The 21,747-nt window shown below is 38.4% G+C and overlaps 1 protein-coding gene across 1 annotated transcript; it reads left to right on the forward strand.

Annotated features, from left to right (window-relative positions):
- The first annotated feature begins 5,300 nt into the window (after positions 1–5,300).
- LOC145139303 (putative pectin methylesterase CGR3) lies at positions 5,301–8,065 on the forward strand. Its single transcript, XM_079073175.1, has 7 exons — positions 5,301–5,496; positions 6,143–6,285; positions 6,402–6,441; positions 6,527–6,568; positions 6,649–7,023; positions 7,523–7,578; positions 7,678–8,065. The coding sequence occupies exons 2-7, from the start codon at positions 6,163–6,165 to the stop codon at positions 7,828–7,830; spliced, it is 789 nt and encodes a 262-aa protein (XP_078929301.1). The 5' UTR covers positions 5,301–5,496; positions 6,143–6,162; the 3' UTR covers positions 7,831–8,065.
- Positions 8,066–21,747: the final 13,682 nt, after the last annotated feature.

The following is a 21,747-nucleotide window of genomic DNA, read 5'->3' on the forward strand; positions in this document are numbered from 1 at the left end:
CTCGTCGAGTTCTAAGAAGATTGCCGTGGACTCGCCGAGTCCGTTCGTGCACTCGCCGAGTCCCATGAACTTCCAGAACAATGGCTTAGTCCAGAACGTTGGGTCACTCCCCGGGACCTCCCGGAAACCTTTCCACACTCAACTGGGTCCTTGACCCTTAACAAATATGGGCCTCAAAGCCTCGGACTCGCCGAGTCCAAGAACGGACTCGCCGAGTCGGTCATATCCACACTCTAAATCCTTGATTTCTGATATACAACCTTTGATCAAAAGATAGATCCAAGCTTCTATAATCGATCTAGCACGTAAAGTTACAACCTTTACGTGCTTGCATGGGACTTTGAGCTCAAAAGGTCCTAAAAAAAGCTCTTACAAAGCATGGGGCCTTCTTTGAGTGCAAAAGCCACTCCTTTCTGCCTTGTAACCCTTCTAAGGACCTAGATCCGAAACATCAACCCCAAACCATGCTTGCAATCATGGTTGGTGACCAAAATGGCTTAGAAAAGCCCTAAAACTCCATGAAATGGGATCTAACAAAAGAACAAGCAAGGTATAGACTTTATACCTTCTGTAGACTGGAAATGATGCTCAAATCGGATCCTTCTAGCCTCCTCTTGATCCTTCAAGCTTTTCCTTCCTTCCTTGGGTCACAAAGCACCAAAATCACTCCAAATGCCTTAGATTGCTTCAATAACGGCTAGGGTTTGCTATGGGGGTCTTCTGGGAGTAAATGGGACGAAGGAGGCCGAGTTAAGGTGTTTAAATAGGGTGCAAACCCTCGGGTTAGGGTTTTTTGTCCAGACAGGGCCTACTCGCCGAGTCAGGGACCCGACTCGCCGAGTCCACAGCTTAAACCCCGCGTCTCAACTCGCTTCTACTCGGCGAGTTGGTCCTTCAACTCGCCGAGTCCAAGGCCAAAATTGCAAAACATTTAGAGAATTAAATAAAAGAATACGTACCAAGAACCAGGTGCTACAGCTCCTACTAATGAACGATAAAGAGTGATATCTTTGAAAGGAGCTCTGTTTGACGTGAGGACTTCATGAGTTGCAAGTAGAGTAGACACATGTTCAGAATCTAAGAGATCACTGCGAGTAAGGATGTCTGTGACATATTTGGATTGACTTAAAAAGAGTCCATCATCCGTGTAGCTGACTTCTAGACCAAGAAAATAGCTTAAATCACCTAAGTCTTTGATTGCAAATTCTTGATGAAGACGAGTGGTGAAGGCAGTGAGAACAGATTCATTGTTGCCAGTAAGAATCAAGTCGTCCACATACACGAGTAAGTACATGATGCATGAATTCCGAGCATAGATAAACAAAAAAGGATCAACACGACTGCAAAGAAATCCATTTGAAAGTAGAAATGTACTTAAACGATGAAACCAAACTTTGGGAGCTTGCTTTAGGTCATATAAGGCTTTAGAGAGTTTGCAAACATGATTGGGGAGTTGAGGATCAACAAAACCAGGTGGTTGCTCCATAAATACGGTTTCATTTAGACATCCATGTAAGAAGGCGTTCTTGACATCAAGTTGATGTAAGCGCCATTTATGCAATACTGAAAGAGAGAGAACTATACGAACCGTGGAGGCTTTAACAACTGGACTAAAGGTGTGAGAATAATTAATCCCGGGAATTTGAATGAACCCTTGAGCAACTAAGCGAGCTTTAAGTCGTTCTACGGATCCATCTGATTTGTATTTTGTGCAGTACACCCATTTAGATCCAACAACATTGGAAGCAGGTGGACGTGGAACTAAAGTCCATGTATTATTTTGCTTCAAGGCATCCATTTCTTCATGCATGACAGCCATCCATTGAGGATTTTTAGTTGCTGATTTAAATCCTTTGGGTGGCAAGGAAGAAAGAAGTGCAACATGTAAAGCATGAGCGGTGAAGTAGGTAAAATCAGGAATATATCGTGTTTTACTAATTCCTGATTTAGACCGAGTGTGCATAGGATGAGAACTTGATGATCCAAGGGCAGTAGGCTCGTGGGTAATTGGAGGTGCAGAAGGAGCATCAGTTTGAACTTGGGCTGGTGTAGACACAACTATGGTTGAGTCGATATCAGGTCTACATAAACCACAAGGAGGAGATGAAACAGACTCATCGGGTTGTGGACTTGGCCGGGAAGTTGATGAATTAGACCTGGTCGCGTAAACAGGAGGCTCTTGCAGTAAATCGGGAGTGCCATCGTCAACATAGGCGTATAAAGGCCAGCTTGAAAAATGTTGAGAATTTGTGGAACCCGTAAATGGAAGAGAGGTTTCATCAAACCTTGTGTGTCGAGTGATGTAGATTCTAGAGGATGATGGATCAAGACACTTGAATCCTTTATATTGTGAGTGATAACCAAAAAAAATGCATGGAATACTTCTTGGAGAGAGCTTGTTTGCTGAATAATCTCTTAGATAAGGATACACTCGACATCCAAAAGTGTGAAAGTTGTCATAAGATGGCATTCGATTGTAGAGGAGCTGGAATGGTGACTTTTGTGAGAGAACTTTGGTAGGCAATCGATTTATGATGAACATTGCTGAAATAAAAGCATTTACCCAATAAGATGAAGGTGCGTGAGCATGAAATAACATAGCCAATCCTGTTTCAACAATGTGACAGTGCTTTCGTTCAGCACGTCCATTTTGTTGAGGAGTGTAAGGACAAGATAATCGGTGAAAAGTGCCATTTTCTTCAAGTATTGTTCGAACAGTGTTGTTAACAAATTCAGTGCCACCATCACTTTGAAAAACTTTGATTTTTCTGGAAAATTGAGTTTGCACAAGTTTGATGAAGGCTGTTAATACCGAGTAGAAACCTGATTTAGTTTTCAACGGGTAGAACCATGTGAAACGTGAGTAATCATCAACGAAAACTACATAATATACATTTGAGGAAACAGGTGTTGGTCCCCACAAGTCACAATGGATTAAATCTAAAGGAAATAGAGAGCGTTTAGAATTTAATTCAAATGGTAATCGGTGTCCCTTAGAAAGCTGACAAGGTTTGCAAATGTTTGGTTTAGGTAAAACTGAAGTAACATGTAAAACACCTAATTTGTTCAAAAAAGAAATAACATCAAAGGAAACATGTCCAAGTCGATTATGACATAATTCAAAAGAAGCCTTCTTAGAAACACTAGAAACTGCAGCCAAAGCGTTTTGACAATCATGAAGCACATAGAGTCCCTCTTCACATGTTCCTTGAGCTATCATCTGCTTGCTTGCCCTGTCCTGAATATGAAAAAATGGTTGAGAGAAGAGAACATCAACCGGATGATCCATGGTGAGTTTGCTAATAGACAAGAGATTTTTAGTGAGCTTGGGAATAACCAATACATCACGTAATTCGAGTTTATTAGAAAGATTAGAACGACCAATATGAGAAATAGAGAGTTTAGCACCATTACCGACAGTGACATGCATAGTACCCGAATAAGGAGTCGAAGAAGAAACATTTTCTGATGAAGGTGTCATATGAGCTGTGGCACCGGAGTCAACATACCAGTCCGGGTTTCCTTGAGTAACATGGCACTGTGAGTGGAAGGCTTGTGCAAGATTGGCATCCGAGTTTGAAGCATTTGAAGCATACGTATGTAGATTGGGACATGAAGATGCGTAGTGACCATTTGTACGACACAGTTGACAATGGGGGGGGGATGCCCACCCCCACGACCCCTACCACCATTAGAAGAAGCACGAGAACCTCCTCCTCTTGAGTAGTATTGCTGACGGCCACGAGATGTAGTAGAACGAGACTGTTGAAAGACAAAAGCAACATGAGGAGTGGTGGTGCCATGTATGGACTGAATAAAAATCTCATAACTCTCCGCCTGAGAGAGTAAATCACGAAAAACTGGTGCAGGTTTGGTTGTGCGAATGGTTGTGGAAAATTTTTCAAAAGAAGCATCTAACCCACAAATGAACCAATGGAGTTTATCCATTTCATAAATTGGCTGCCCTATGGCAGTAAGTTTGTCACACACACTCTTGAACTTCCGACCATATTCAGAGACAGAGGAAGTACCTTTTGACATTTGTCGAAGAGAATCTCGTAGAGAATGAATTCTTTCAACAGAAGAGTTGCTGTAGGCGTTCTCTAGAGCAGTCCAGATGACACGAGCTGTGGTAAGACCAAGGATTTCAGCCGCCGCCTCCTCTGTGAGATAAGAGTTGAGAATAATCACAACTTTTTGATCCAACTCATGCCACGAAGTATAAGTAGGGTTTGGAACGCGCTTATTATCAACGAGAATGGTAGTTGGAGGGGCAATGGAGTCTCCTGTGATGTGAGACATTAGTTTTCGATAGGAAAGAAGATGGAGCATTTGATTGTGCCATAAGAGATAATTTGTGGAACACAGCTTGATTGGAATCATGTGGAGAAGCGTGTTCATGGAGAAGATTCCATCTTGTGATGTCGACATTGAAGGTACCAGGAAGAAGAAGAAGACAGAAAGTAGGGTTAACGAGGGAGGACAGAAAAGAACGGTGATATTAGGCTGATACCATATAAGAGGTTATTATTGAAAACCACACAAAATAACGTGTGTGTGTTTATGTATTTATATTCAAGATAACAACAGATTATACAAGATATACTCCTATAACAAAGGAGTTGATAAATACAATAATATAAATCCTTAATTATCTAATATTCACGAACGTAAATGAACGAACGAGACCATTGTTCATGTCCGTTTGTTTAACTAAACGAACGAGAATTTGTGTTCATGTTCGTTCATTTATTAAATAAACGAACTTCTCGCCGAACAGTTCACGAACGTTCGCCGAACGTTCAGTTCGTTTACAGCTCTAGGTAGACTCCTAAGACTACTAGCACAAACATAGGCTTGTGAGGAAAGGAGACAAGTAGAAAAAAGATTAAACCTAAATGACTGCTCGTAAGTCTTAACTACTCTTATACTACTATGTTATTTTAATCATATATCTCCACATCCTCCTATTAGATGTTTTGTACTCATAAAACCTAACTCTTTCAAGTCTAACATCACATGTCTATCCACTTCCTGCACGGACGACCTCTCTTCCTCTCCTCTCTACAAATACGTGTCCATCCTCTTAAGTAGAACAAACATCAACTCAAACTCTATACATATATGGGCCGGGTTCTTAGATAGGCGTCCAGCCCAATCTAGGAACGTTAAAAGAAAAAAAGCCCATTTCGCTCAACGCGTAATGAAAGCCTAAACCGACAACGCGGGTTCCCGTCCCTACTAACATGCGCGATGTGCGCATTTACCTGTCATTTTCACCAGAAATCGCAGAAATTTACAGTACAAGTTTATACATTTCTTAATCACAGTTTGCGATAGAGATAGAGAGAGAATCCTAGAGAGATAATTATAAAGTAACATACAACCCCACTTGATTTTTAGCACAATTTTACTGCAAAAAACACAGATCTAGATCCAAATAACTACTCTCAACTCAAGATCTCCAAGCTCCAAGCTCTCTCCGACTTCATTCAGGTTACACACACACTCTCTCTTTCTATTCATCACTCGCGCACTGTGGTTTTTGTTTGTTTCTCGCATTACGATGAATTGTTTAATCAATTGCTGACTATCTGCTTGTTAATTTTGAGGAATATACCAGTATGAACAACGAATTATGACAGAATCAGTTGAATAATGCTTTTGACTTGATCGATTCTAGTAAATTTTTTGTTATTTGTATTGAGTGGTAACGAAAATTGGTTGATTGCTTGTTTTGCTGGGCTAAAAACGATTTGAAGAATGCCGCGTTAGGTTTTCGTCATACATTCATACCAAGTGGTCAAGTCGCTTAATGTATTAGTTCGGGACACTTTCGTTCTCCCGTTTTTCTTCGAAGAGGATTTTGAGTCTCGCTTATTTTAACTGGATACTTATCCCGAGTAAAACTATCCATCAGCATGTTTTGGAAATGACTGTGTTAGTTTAGATTAGTGAAATGTTCGTCAGCTACAGAACAATTAAAATTAACGGATTGATTTAGCCATTTAGGATACTAAATCTCAGCTATTGAATTAAAATTGTGGAACACCCCATTTGTCACTGATATTGGATACATTGATCTTTCAAAGTTACCATTGTTTCAGTTTCATAACAAAACGAGTTAAACATTTTTCTGCAGGTGAATCACAACATATACAGATGTCAAGGAGGCCAGCTAGTTTATCAAGGCGTTTGGGTGATGGAACTGGCATTCCCTTTATGGGATCCTTGAATCCAAAATCACGCCCTTCCCCTTTCTTATCCATTGGCCTTGTTCTAGTGGTAATCACACCTCTTAAAGCTTTTACATCTACTGTAACATCTGTTACTCATGATTCATACCTTTGATACTCTTCTTCTTTTCTTAAAACAAATACTAATTCTCTCGAAACTTTCAGGGAGCTTTTCTCATAATTGGCTATGTTTATAGTGGTTCAGGTTAGTACATATAAATTTCTTTTGGCTAAAAAAATTCTATCTTCTCCTATCTCAACTTATATCAAAGTTATCTTTGTAACAACAGGTGGAAGCAATATTGATAAAGTGGCTCTAAGTAGGCTTGAAGGTAAACCATTTAAGATAATAATAATAACAATCAGTTATCTATTCAATGATTATAAATTTTCTGATATGTTGAATATGCAGGTGGTGTTTCATGTTCAGCAGAGATTAATCAAGCATTACCATATCTAAAAAAAGCATATGGTGACAGCATGCATAAAGTTCTACACGTGGGTCCCGATTCATGTTCAGTGGTGTCCAAATTATTGAAAGAAGAAGATACAGAAGCATGGGGTCTTGAACCTTATGATTTAGATGAAAGTGATGCAAACTGCAAGAGCCTTATAAGAAAAGGAATTGTTCGTGTTGCTGATATTAAGTTTCCTCTTCCTTATAAATCAAAATCATTTTCTCTTGTTATTGTTTCGGATGCTCTTGACTATTTGTCACCAAGGTACCTCAACAAAACTCTTCCAGAATTATCAAGAGTATCTTCAGATGGATTTGTTATTCTCTCTGGTGAGTTTTTTTAGCACTTATGAATACTTATATTTTATATAAAACTAACACAAAAGTACAAAAATGGTCCCTGTGGTTTGCCAAAAGTCACAAAGTCAGTCCTTGCTAATTTTTTTTGATGCAAATGGTCCTTGTGGTTTGCAAAACTTGCACAGATGACCCTTTTTACTAACTCTGTTAGTATTCAGCCGTTAGGGACTGAATTTGTAAGGGCATTTTCATCTTTTTTTTATGCAAATGGTCCCTGTGGTTTACCAAATGTCACGAATTCAGTCCCTTTATACTTGAAAAGACGAAAATGCCCTTACAAATTCAGTCCCTAACGGCTGAATACTAACGGAGTTAGTAAAAAGGGCCATTTGTGCAAGTTTTGCAAACCACAAGGACCATTTGCATCAAAAAAAAATTTAGCAGGGACTAACTTTGTGACTTTTGGCAAACCACAGGGACCATTTTTGTAATTTTGTCTAAAAGTAATGTTGATTTTATTTTGATAAAGGTTATCCTGGTCAACGTAGAGTCAAAGTGGCTGAAATGTCCAAATTTGGTCGCCCTGTAAGTCTTCTCTTATATTACTTGATCCCAATTACTTCAAATTTAAAATTTAAAGAAACATTAAATAATAAAAAATGAATTTATATATATTTATAATAGGCGAAATTGCGAAGCTCTTCGTGGTGGATTCGGTTTTTTGTTCAGACAAAATTAGAAGAAAATGAAGTTGCTACTAAAAAATTCGAATTGGCTGCAGCCAAGAAGGCATACCAGTCAACGTGTCAAATTTTCCATCTCAAATCACTCCATTGAATTCAATATTTTGATGAAATATGAAATATGGAAAAGGTAAAAATGGTAAACTATATACCTCAAATACCATGCATACACAACAACTTGGATTTTTTTTTTTATGAAGAAGATGTATATTATTATTACACTCTTATTTTATGTTTTTTTTTTTTTAAGTATTGTTTTGTTGGAACAAATGATTATTTTTAGACTGTTTTTAGTTTCAATGTATTGCATTAAATCAGTTGTATAACAAGTCTAGTTTGTTCAAGTCTCATAATTGGTTATAGTAATTTGGAGTAATTGGAGTAAGATGCTCAATAGCTATTTGTATAATTTGTGTTTCTCGATGGTTAATTTTTTTTTTTCTCAAATAGCAGGAGGAAAGAAGATATGATAAAAAAGAATCGATAATAAAAACAGAAAGCAAAAGCAAAAAAGAAAAAGAAAAAGAAACTCAATCAAAAGTAAAAGAAAAACAAAAACATTTATTGTATTTCATGTCCCTTTGTGAAAACAAAAACATGTATCACATTATATATGTAAAATCAAAAGCATTTCTATACGTGTTCTTTCCTATGTATAATGGTTTCATAATCATAACTCAACATAGTATATTTTCTCAAAGAAATATTGGTTTACCAAAATAACAATCCAACCTAGTGTAGAGGACTACCAATAGTAGAAATCAACAATCCATTTGGTGAATGACTGAATGGTGATGGACGAGTCTAGAAACAAATTAAATGGTTTTCATATCAATTCTTAATGCTTTAACTTCTATCATAAACATACATATATAATTAAGACTAACAGTTATTGGCATTATACAAAAAATACTACACCAACCTAAGATGAATTAACAGACTTGCATCTAAAGAAAAAACTAATGTGATACAAAAATATTGGAGTTTGGTTGAATCAAACAAGTTGAAATCGACCTATCTGACTAGTATGGATATTTGGGTGTATCTACACATCTTTCGTTGGTTTGATGATAATCAACCAAAAAAACGAAATTATGTTTTATACTAATGAGGTCATTGTATTTTGTAAAATAATATTTACATAATATTGGTTGAAGGTGACGATAAAAATAAAAAATATATTCTATTGAAAGTACAACACCTCTATGCATCCGGTTTCTATGCATTAAGGTCTCCACATGTTTATCTCCTATTAATTTAGTTTAGTACCTTGTTGATTTAGTCTCTTTTCGGTTTTCAGAAGTAGTGGTGGGTTATCCCATGTTTAGTGCTCCACGTTCTTTGTAATGTTTATAAGGCGTGCGATGCTTTGTCTTCAATTAATGATCTAGCAATAATAAACACCCTTAGTATGTGTTTTCCATACGAGTAATGTCTTTTGCTTCCTATGTGTTTTTATCTTCATAGTACATTTAAAGAATTTTGTGTGAGTGTTGTTTAAGGTCTCTAGCAGGTTTACATATTAGCCTTAAAACCCAAATGGAAATCAAATTACAAATTGAAAACATTATCAAGAAGACGATGATTTCCTATTAGAGAAGCGTTTTAAGTTGAAGAAGTGTTCTGAAAAACATTATGAACAACTTCTTGAATGGTTTAGAACTCCATTTGAGATAGATGTATTAGTTAAGATAAGAAATTTTACAAAATAGTTTTAGAGGAACTTACATAAATGATCCTTATGGTTTGGTGGAATCGTAGGTTTGGTCCAATATATAAAAGGTTGATAGATCACATCCGTATCGTTTCAAAAAATTACAATCCATCATCATTGTCCCATATAAAAAGCCTATAATACCCTCACTAAATTGATTTTTGGTTTTCTTTATTAACTAATTAACTATAAATAAGAAGGTAGGTGATGGGTTATGATTGGGATTATTTAGGTCTTTCGATTGTTGTTTGTTGTTAACCTATCTTATGGATTTAACTATATGAGGTTTTGTTACTTTCATTCAAATACTCTATTTTGTTTTAACTGGGTTGTGTGTTGGAAGAAGTTTCATTATATACAGAGAAGAGATTACTATGGTATGTGTTGCAAGGAGGAAGAAGAAAGAATGAAGAAGAAGAAAAATGGGGGTAAGTAACGATGGTAGTCAGAGGCAGAAAAAAAAAATAGAAGTGAATGAGGTGGAGTTTATTAAAATTTTTATTATTAGAAAAAGTAAATAACTAAAATAAAAAATATAAAAATATATTAGAAGGGAAAGGGTAAAATAGTATTCTTATATAGACAGATGGACGAGACACAGGATGTAATTTGTTAAAATCGCATGGATGCAAGGTATCAACATTTCAAAAATTGGACCAAATGTGCAATTCTTACCAACCCACAAGAACTAAAATTGTAATTTACTCAAAAAGATTATATATAGACATAACTACAAAATTGGTCCCTGTGGTAAAAAACTTTAGATAGAGTACAAAAAGTTTTTGACTTGCATGGAATGTTCAAAATTAGGAATTTCCTTTGGTTTTGGTCCATGAAAAACTTGAAATGACTATTTTGCCCTTTTAATTTCTTTTTTTCTTATTTATTTATTTATTTTAATAAAATTCTTATTTAAAATTAAAAAAAATCAGGCAACCACCCCACCCGCACCGGTACCCTACCCCTTATTTTAATCTCTCACCTTTAATTTCACAACATCAACTTCACCGTCGATTGCTTCTCCTTCATCCTCTCTCTTCATCATCGAGTGCATCTCCTTTGTACTACATCTTCACCATGGACCTACATCATCTTCTTCGTCCCTCTCCACCAGCCAACTGCATCATTAAAATTTCCCCATCCTCATCATAAAGTGAAAACCATCAACAAAATCGAAGATTAGAAATCAAGACTCATCTTCAAAATTGTATACCAGTTGATCGATTGAATATACGGTCTACCAAGAAAAGTTCATCCTTGTGTTTTATAGATTCCACAAGATTTGTAAACAGTGGTTCGAAAATGAACAAGAAATTTGGTCTAACAGCGTATTAATTGGAAATTGACATCCATCTGCAAAATAGAAAACAAAATCGAAATTAGGGTTCAATGGATAACAATCGATGACAATCATCATTGGGTAGAGGTATCAATAAATGTTGGTGTATTTTTTTCTTAATATGCTCACTGTATTTGATTTCAGACAATTATGATTCAGATTCATCAGGTCCAACTGTTTGATTTTGGTTCAGGTCAAAGGTTTGTTTCGAATACATACCTCAAGAACAAAGTAATATTCTTGGTTTCCTTGTCTATGATTCCAATTTCATCTGATTTGATTTAAGGGTATGTATTTCTATGTCTCAAGAACAAAAATATTTTTTTTCTGGTTTCCTTCTTCATGATTTCAGGATCATTAGTTTGATTTCACGGATTGTATGTATAGTTTCCTTATTCATAAACGATATCTTCAAGATATTTCTGGTTTGATTGTATTTTTAATGTATATTATTTTGATTATACTTATTGTCAGAGTAGTAAAATTCTTTGTTCCTTTTTTTTTTCAAGACCCAGAACTGCATCACAAATGAAGAACATGATTCAAGTTTTTTTTGTTAGTTTGATTTTTGGTTTCAATTTGAATGGTCTCTCATCATCACACATTTGAAACGAATGTGAGTTTTGTCGGTTGAAGTGCAAAGAAGGGATGGAGACAGCAATGACAGTAGTGGGAAGGAGAGAGAGGGAGGGAGGGAGAGAGAGAGAGAGTCAAAGAAAGAAAAAAAGTCAAAAAGAGAGAGGGGGGGGGGGTACGGGTGGGGGATTGGGGGGTGGGGGCAGATTAATATTTTTTTTATTTTTAAATTGTAAATATATTAATACAGATTTAAGAAATACATAAAAGGAAATAAAAAGGGCATAATCGTCTTTTCAAGTTTTTTTGGACCAAAATCACGGAAATGTTTTGATTTTAGACCTTCCATGCAAGTTGGAAACTTTTTGGACCATATCTAAAGTTTTTTGAATACCATAGGGACCAATGTTGCAGTTTTGTCATATATATATATATATATATATATATATATATATATATATATATATATATATATATATATATATATATATATATATATATATAAACCATTTATTGAATAGAAGGTTTTATAAAATGATTCTTAATTATCATCTTTTGCATTTTATGAAAAATGAGGTTTTTTATTTTTTTTATTTTTTTATTTTTTATTTTTTGTTTTATAAAAACTAAAGGGTAAATTACACGAATGGTCCCTGTGGTTTAGGGTAATCTGCGCGTTTGGTCCCTAATACTTTTTTTTAACTCGGAAGGTCCCTCAAACGTATTTTTGTTACGCGTTTAGTCCCTACCGAACACAAAATGACTATTTTACCCTTAATATTTTATTTTTTTATTTTTGATTATTTATTTATCATTTTTAATTAAAAAAAAGAAACAAAAGACCCTCCCCCACCGATCCCCGTTTTATCCCCATCCACCATCTCATTTAGGTTCTCACATTCCCAAAACTCATCACTTCTCCAATGACCGTTGGTACTTTCCGACGAGCGACCCACCCCACTAACGACCATGTGAGGCTTCTTCCTATCTTCATCTTTTTTCTCTTCTCCGTTCGATTTAGAGAAAGGGGTGGTAACTGAAGATTGTGGTGGCTACAAGATGCAAACAGGAAGAAGGAATAAAAGAAAAGGGTAGATTGATCGACACCTACAGTGGCACATCAACACTGGAGCACAACAACCTTTGCAAAAAATCGTGAATTGGAGTAGGACCACCATCGATGATGTGAATCGGAGCCACCACACACCATCGTTGCATTCCCCTAATTATTCAAACACTATTCAGAAATCGATGTGATCCAGAAACCTTTGTCCGTTTCAGAAACCCCGTTTTGATTTCTTCGCAGAAGATCAACATAGGATAACTGGATTTTGATTTCGATTTCTTCACCTGATGTTTCTGAAGTTTAATTTGAGGTTCATCGGAAGTAAATCTTCACCTGATGTTACTAGATTTCTAATCACGAATTCATTTAGGCATAAACATCTGGATTTGATTTTCGGTAGGGGATTCACATGTAGGTTTGGAATCTGGGTTTGTTTGTTTTTAAGTTTCTTAAGGCTTTGAATATGAGGTTTGATTTCAGATGTGTTTTTGATGTTTTATTTCAAATGTGGTTTTGATTTCAACTATGAGGTTTGAGGTTTCATTTCAGAATTTTCATTTATGCATTTTGGTTTTAGGTTTAAGGTTTAATTTCAGCTTTGAATATGATTTGGAGGCGGTGACCGGTGGTGGTTGACGGCAGTGAACGGTGGTGATTCATGGTGGTTGTTGAACAGTTATGATTTTGGTGTGGTGGTTGGATCTTTGAACACATACCGTGTCCGTAGGATGTTGGGTTTAATTAGTGGTGGTGATTGTTTTCTTTTAATTTAAAAACAATAAATAAATAGAAGAAAATCAATAATATATATTTTAAGGGCAAATTGGTCTTTTCATGTCTGATAGGGACTACAGACGCAACAAAATAACGTTTGAGGGACCTTCCGAGTTAAAAAAAAAGTCTTAGGGACCAAACGCGCAGATTACCCTAAACCACAAGGATCATTCGTGTAATTTACCCAAAACTAAAAGATGAGATATTCTTTCATAAAAGTAATGGTGACAATTGATGACACAACACGATAAAAAATACATGACACAAAACGAAAATTGGACAAAACTGAAATTCGAATTCATGTTCGTGTCGTGTTTGTGTCAAGTGTAAAAAAATACAACGTCATGTCGTATCGTGTTCGTGCTCAAAAATTGACACGAAATTAACACAGTTTAGCATTTGCTTGTCATGTTTTTCGTGTTATTTATGATTGAATATTAATTAAATAAACTAATTATTATTTAATGTTATATTTGTCGTGTTGTGTTGTGTTTGTCGTTTTTATCGGTTCGTTTTCGTTTTAGTTAAAAAAAAACACAACATCGTGTCGTATTGTGTTAGTGTTACATAAAACATTTGTGTCTTGTCGTGTCAGGCAAACGACATGATTGCCCGATTTATCACCCTTACATAAATTTTGTAAGAACCCTAGCGCCGTGGGGGATTCTCATTCACCGTTGTTAACTTGAATTTTTCCGGTGATAAGGAGGACCTTTTGAGCTTCGTTAGTGATTATATGTTAATGAAGAGTAATGACAAAGACAAAAGTGATGAACCATACAAATTGGCAATGGACTTTTGGAGCATCTAAGAAACCTAGTGTAAACTCTAACCAGAAGAAGGTGGAATCGATGTCAGTTTCAGTTTATGTGACTAACTTTCTTTATACAACTAGCATGAAAGAGTTGTGGAAGGTTTGTGAACCATATGGGGCGATTTCTGATGTGTATATTGCGAGGAAAATTTCGAAACAAGGTAAGAGATTTGGTTTTATTCATTTTTTTACTTGTGCAAGATGAGGACCGTTTAATACAAAATCTGAGATCGTTGTGGACTGGAAATTTCCATTTGTATGCGAATGTTGCAGGGTTTAACCAGAATGGTCATGAAATTCCAGTAGAAAAGATTCTTGTGCATACAAGTAAACCTTTGAATACGAATAACGTGAGAAGTGAAAAGCATGGGTTGGTTAAAGAAAATAAGAAGTCATTTTTTTCTATCCTAAAGGGTGAAGGGAAGGTGATAAATAAGCCTTATGATCATAAGGTGTCTTTGGAGGTGCAAGATCTGTTGGTGATTCCAGACTCTTCATGTGTTGTTGTGGGATGTATTAGGGATGTTCAATTGCTCCCTAATTTGTATTCAGTGTGTGCAAAGGAGGGATTCAAAGGCCTGGAAATTAATTACATAGAAGGCATGTGGGTTTGGATAGAATTTATTCACACCCCGGCCGAGGCGGCGAAACACGTCGGGCTATGCGACTAAGTTTATGGATCACAGGTAAACTGAATATATAGCATAAGTACAACAATAAACAAAATATCATTTATATTCTGTTTTGATGTTTGAATACAAGGTTCTTACAGATAATAATAGTACATGAGTTTCCTTAACAAATAGGCAGATAATACAACAGCTAGTAATCCATCCGTCTTGAATGTCTGTTTAGTGATTTCCTGAGAATACATGTAGTTTTGAGGGTCAACACAAGCTTTGTGAGAGTTATAGGTTTTCTGCTATTAGTAGTAATACTTTTAAAAAGTCTAAAAATTATTTTCTTTATAAGTATAATATTAGTCAAAACTGTGTTTGTAAAGAGTCTTTGAAAGCCAAAATGTATCTTTGTATAAGTAAATCCATACTTAAAATTGTGTTTGTAAAAAACCCTTGAATATACTTGAAAAAACAAACTGTATTGTTGCATGAGTAAATTCACACTTAAAATAGTTTTGAAAGAAACCAAGCCCATGGTTTGTAAAAAGAGAGACCATAAGTGTAACACCCTGAATTTAGAAGGTCCGAAAAGAGAAGAAAACCTCAAATGAGGAAGTGACTCGTCGAGTAGATGGGTGACTCGACGAGTAGGAGCACAATTTGGTCGCGGGTTTAGTGACCTACTCGACGAGTCAGAAGACTGACTCGGCGAGTTGGCCAGGTTTGGGGAAAACCCTAAATACGGGCCTTGTACCCTATTTAAGGAGCATTATAGCCTTCATCAGCCCCCCTTGATACTCTCTCAAGTCCAGAACGAAAACCCTAGATCCTCCCTTGAGTTGTGAATCATTTTGAGAGTTTTGGAGCATTCTTGAAGCTTGAAGGAACAAGAAGAAGGTTGGAGGTTCAAGGAGGAAGGAGTAGATCCAGAAGATTCACTCCATTTGCTGCTCATTTTGGTAATCAAGTTCCTTCCTTGACTTCTAGTTTGTTAGATCTCTTTATGTCCCTTTTTATGAAGTTTATGGACCAAGAATGACCTCTTGTGGGATTTGGACGTCCCCAAGTTAGATCCTTTCAGATCTGGGAGTATTTGGAGTAGTTAAGGCATAAAGGTGGAAGCTTTATGCCAATAGAACTCCCCATGCACAGTTTAAGAGGTTGTTATGGCCTTTTGAGAAAAAAGGGACATGCATGGACGCAAAGGTATTAGCTTTGCGTGTTATTCCGACCCTAGGAGGCTAGATCTGGGTTTTGGATGCCTTGTGCTTGATTGAAATCGTCTGAATAGAGTTGGACATAGAGGGACTTGGCGAGTCACTTGTGGGACTCGGCGAGAGGCCATTTTCTTGCCCCAAAACCCTTCTGTTAAAGGGCATGAGTTGAATGGTTAGGGACTCAGCCAATCCGAGTGTGACATCCCCGTTTTCATGGTCAGAAAAGACCGATTTTGTTTATGCTTGTTTGAAAATCAGAGTAACATTTTAAATAAAAGTGTTGCGGAATTTGTCCTAAAACAAAATATGATAAAGATTTATCAAAAGCATTTCCAAGGAAATGTATTTCATTAAAAGACTCGGGATGTCATGTTCGATACAGATAAAAAGCATAAACAGTACAACATAAGCCTTACTACATTATTTCATATCTACAGGCCTATATCTGTAATCCCTCATCCAAAACATCACATCTATGCTCGAGCGCCACTACCTGTAATACATGAAACTGAGTGGGTCAGGCTTGGGAGCCTGGTGAGCACATAGGGTTTTCAACCCATAATAAATAAGTTCATTAATTTCATCAATCACCAATAACCCGATTACCCATTCCCGTTATCCTCACTTTACGTCCCTAAACACCTATCATAAGGGACCTAGCCTAAGGATCATCATCGGGATGGACACTACTGCTAAGGGGGTTCCTCAGCAATAAATGTCCTAAAGACAACCATGAGGGGGATGGAGTACACCGGTGACCACATCGTTCACAAACACCTACAGGTTGCGAGCCTGCTAGCGTTCCACTGGACTGTCTAGAAGAGTCCGTGGTCGTCATCTATACTCCGCTAGATGACTGGATCACCAACAACATCGAGGCCTCTAATCATTTTATCACACATCGTCTTATTACATCTACCCATGTTTTACCCCAACATTTTTGTAGATATAAAATACATATACAGTTTAAATCATTTAAAACATGTATAAAAATCTTTCATCAGCATAGACAACAAGTATTCAGATAATATGCACACATAGCACGTAATTTATATAAAATACTTCATATCTATGTGTAAGATGAAAGTAACTATGCACTCACCTGATTAGGTGGTGACTCGGTACTTGAACAACACTTCGTTATCTCAAAACAATTTTTCCTTGACCAAAACCTAGTATCAATACCACTAGAGTTTAGTTTTAGCGTTAACCGCGACTAATTAATAGTCTAGCTATTATTATTATTATTATATAAGCGTTAAATAACACCCAATATAACTCATAATAATAGCCCAAATAATTATTTTCAGGACCTAATAACATTACTTTAGTTATTTAAAAGTTATATTAAAAATTGCGTAGGCGTAGCTCACTTACAGCGGATTTTAAAGAAAACCGGGCTTTGCTCGGAGCAGCGTTTCCGAACCGAAAGACCCTTTTTCTCGGGACTCCGGGAGCCTCGGGGCTTCCTTTGGGTGCTAGGGATTTTTCCTAGGGTTTAGGGGGGTTAAAGGGGTAGTGAGAGAAAGTAGAGAGAGAAAGAGTTGTGAAAATGTGTGAACAATCCAGGAAAATTCGCATGGTATTTATAGGGGCCGAAGTTCGGATCTACGCGGGGCGTAACTTCGGATAAGGGTGCCAGCTTCGCACAGCTGGCTCGTACTCGTAAGAGGATCAGGTCCGAAGGTACACTGGGCGTACCAGCCTTGGACGCGGGGCGTGGGGCGAAGCGAGGCGACGTGGCGTTCATTGGATGCGAGACCGTGGGGAGCAAGGGAAGGCTGGGATTGAGCCACGCCATCGCGTCCTGCATCAGATTTCGCAAATTGCACTCTCGACTTTAAAAATTCGTAGCTTTCACATACGAGCTCCGTTTTCGACGTTCTTTATATCCACGCGTAGGCGGGAACGTACTCTACAGCTTTCGTTTAGACTCCGTCGGCTAATTTTGACTTTATTTTAAAAGTTATATTTTTAACAGGCCGGGACAGGATTGGTCCGTTAAAAATTCTTAACTTTCCCATCCGACGTCCGTTTTCGTCTGTCTTTTTATCGATACGCTACTATTAACGAGACCTTCGATTCTCGTTTAGGTTGCGTCGGATAAAAACCGCTCGATCTAATATTCGAACTTCGGGATGTACACTGCTAAGCCGAAACTTCGAAAAATCATAACTTCCTCATACGAAGTCAGATTTGGGCGTTCTTTTTATGGACGCTCTCGGTTTAACGTTTTCTACGACTTTTGTTTAGATCGCTAAGGCTAAAGCTCGCTCTATCGTAAATTCACTATTTACGCTTCCTGGTATCGTGCCGGTTCCATCACGAAACTTCGACGGGTCATAACCTCTTTGTTATAACTCGGATTTCGGCGTTCTTTATATCTCCGGAATCCTTGTTTCGACTACTACAACTTTATGTAAAGATATCGGGCTTATCTCACACTTTAATTTTGACGCTTATTTTTATTCTTTATTTATTATACATTTATAAATAAGTAATAAGCATATAAATGCACATAATTCACATAATACTCAAATAATTCATATTTATTACTTCAAAAAGAGTTACAATAGTTGACCTAGACTATTACATCGTTTAAAAATGCTTAGCCCCGAAACCCGGGCGTTACACCGAGTCCATAGTGGTCACGAAGTTCATCGTACTCGACGAGTTCAAGGAGGAACTTGGCGAGTCTAAGGCAATCTCCTTAGTTTATGAAGATGGACTCGACGAGTTGTTCATACAACTCGGCGAGTCACAGTCTAGACACATTCTTATGTGGATGATGAACTCGACGAGTTCAAGGTCGAACTCGGCGAGTCAGATGAAGATGGTCCCGATTGTATGGTTGAAGGAGAACCCGTCGAGTCCTTGCTAAACTCGACGAGTGGAGTCGGGGTTGTATGGGGTTGGAGGAGTATGGAATCGATGAGTTGGTAGACCAACTCGGAGAGTCAAGTCAACTAAAGGTTGACTTTGACCGTTGACTTTGACCAAGTTGACCAGGGTTGACTTTTGGGATTATTGTGGTTTAAATGTTATTTTGGGTATTGATAGTTCGGGAAGCCGAAGGGTCAGCGGTTCAGAAGTTGCCGGTTAGCAGTCAGAAGTGTTCAGCTAGTCTTCAGCAGTGCGAGGTGAGTCTCCTCACTGTGTGCATGGGTCTACGGCCACAATGTCGGCCCATTATGATTATGTGCATGTTTATGTTTATGTATAGAATAAAGACCCGGGGGTTAGCCCTAGGAAATTATTGTTATATGTTCCGGGTTACGACCCGATGCCGGGCGAGGCCCGAGGAATGTTAGGATGCTAGAGGTCTTTGTGATTCTTGCATGTGTCGGTACGATAGGTTCCGGACCGGGGGTCCGATGCCGGGGAAATCCCGAGGAAGATTCTTATGTTGTATGTTCATTTATACTTGTGTCTCTGTGATACTAGTATGTGCCTGGTAGGGAGGTGAGTGTGGGCGAGGTCTCATATCTCATCACTAGCTGAGTATGGATGGGGTTCCATGTCTCGATATTAGCAAAGTAGGGGCGAGGCCCGCGATAGGAGGGATGTGAGTGTGGGCGGGGGCCCGTATCTCACTATCAGCAGGAGCGTGGACGGGGTTCCACGACTCATCAGTAGCAGGACATGGGCGAGGCCCAAGGTAGGCGAGGCCTTAGATCAGGAGTATGGTAGAGTATGTTTAGCTATTTGTTATGTGTGATGTTTGTATGTGTTTAGCGGGCGAGGCCCAGAGACAGGCGGGGCCTAAGCGAAACAGATCTGTATACCGAGCGGGGCTCGATGCCAGGTGGGGCCTGATGCCGGACGGGGTCCGATGTAGCGGGCGAGGCCCAGAGTTTGCAGGATGTGGATATGTGGTAGGTTGGGGAACTCACTAAGCTTCGTTTTTACGGTTTTCAGTTTTGGTTTTAGGTACTTCCGGTAGCGGAGGGAGGAGCTCGGGGTGATTGCATGGCACACACCATTGTTTGTTTAGCCTGGGATGTTTTACTCTGATATAATAAGAATATGTTTTGGAATTATACTCTGATTTGGTATAACAGTTTTGTTTATGAATGAAATGGTTGATAATTATGGCTTTCACTAATGATTTAAAATGAAATTTTGGGACCGTATTTTTGGGATGTTACAAGTTGGTATCAGAGCCTTGGTTTGAGGGATTCGGGCACACTCTCAGGTGTGACTGAACTCAAACTGAGGACTTGGTAAGGAAATTTTCAAAAGAAAATCATTTTTATAAAAAGAACTTTGAAAAGAAAAAGGATTTCGAAAAAGAGAAAAGAACTTTGAAAAAGAAGAAAAGGGGTGTGGTGCATGCAATAAACCGAGCTTAAGTAAGTTCTCCCAAATTACCCATACATGTTTGTTATGTTATGATATGCTTATGAGAACTGCATGCTAGATTAGGACTAAGGATTTAGGAGGATGCCTTATGTGCCTGTTATATGTGTATGAGCTTTATGTGTTGCATGCTAGTACAGATTCCTGATTAGAGGATAGAACAACTTGATTGGATTATGTGGTTAGTTTTCCCAATGCCCGAATGCTGCTTGCTTTGTGCTATTAGGAGTTCTAGTTATCTCTAACTAACTAGTGAACGAATATGTTAAGTTACATATTGCAAGGACTAAATAATTTCAGAAGGTTAGGTCTAGCCCTATTCCGCAGCTCTTGTCTGAGTCCAACCGTTATAGGGTAGGATCTCTCATTCAAAGAATTATCTAGTCTGAGTGATATGTAATGATATTCGCAAGTTAGTTAGGGAGAGGTCACAGGAACTTCTTATACAGCTGAAGGTAGATAGCAAGTTAGAGGATACCCTAGGGCAAGCCTAGGATGAGAGTAGTGATGGGAGCAGTGTTAGTAGCAGTGAAAGGGACTTGGCATAGTCAAGGCAATTCTTGAGGAAATTACGGATAGATGTGGAAGGTAGTAGGGGCCCATACTACTGAAAGCAGAGGATCTGTACTCGATTCAAGAAGGGTCGAGATAAAACCAGGGAACTTGTAGTGTGAGTGTGTGTGATCCCTCGACAGTGATGTGTATTTTGATGATTGTTATGGCATGTTTTCAGCATGGCGACGTTGCGAGATAGACCACTGGATGGATCAGGTGTCGGAGAGGGATCAGGCTCAGGTTCAGGAACCGAGCAGCTCTAGGAGCGGATGAGGGAGTTTGCATCAGCTGAGATTACGCGCAGTATTCTAGACCAGACTCCTGTGATCTTTGGTACGGTCAAGGAGGGCACACTAGAGATTTTGGATGAGAGGCTTGGAGCCTTCCGCACTGAGATGATGGCCATGATGGGAGCACGTACATTGACATTTCGAGAGTCCCGAGCTTGTGGAACTCCAGATTACCATGGGGCTAGGGACTCCATTGCTAGCGACAGATGGTTGGCTGATGTCGCCAACGCTTTTCATTCTAGTCGGTGTCCCGACGGGGACAAGGTTCGACTCGCCTCTTGTCTTCTGAAGGACAGATCACGGGATTGGTGGGAGGAGGTTGGTCATGCTTTCGGGGATGATGCCGCGTTGGACGCGATGGCATGGAGCGATTTCTCGGCCAGGTTCAAGGCCGAATTTGCATCGGTGATTGAGGTGCAGCGGTTAGCCCGGTAGTTTCAGGATCTGCGGCAGAATACAGAGACAGTGGCGGAGATCACCACCAAGTTCAGGGAGAGAGCCCTTCTAGTTCCGCAGTATGTGGCGGACGAGGAGATGAAGAAGGCTCGGTACCACGAGATGCTGATGAGTGATATCAGTCAGTTGTGAGTCGGTCCAGCTGCAAGACGCCGGAAGACATGATCGCACGGGCCAGAGAAAGAGAGATTGATCTTGAGACAAAGAAGAAGAGGAAGTTGGCAGAGGTTC

This window comes from Lactuca virosa, chromosome 9 (genome assembly GCF_052849685.1).
Source record: "Lactuca virosa cultivar CGN04683 chromosome 9, Lactuca_virosa_CGN04683_v6, whole genome shotgun sequence".
NCBI lineage: Eukaryota > Viridiplantae > Streptophyta > Magnoliopsida > Asterales > Asteraceae > Lactuca > Lactuca virosa.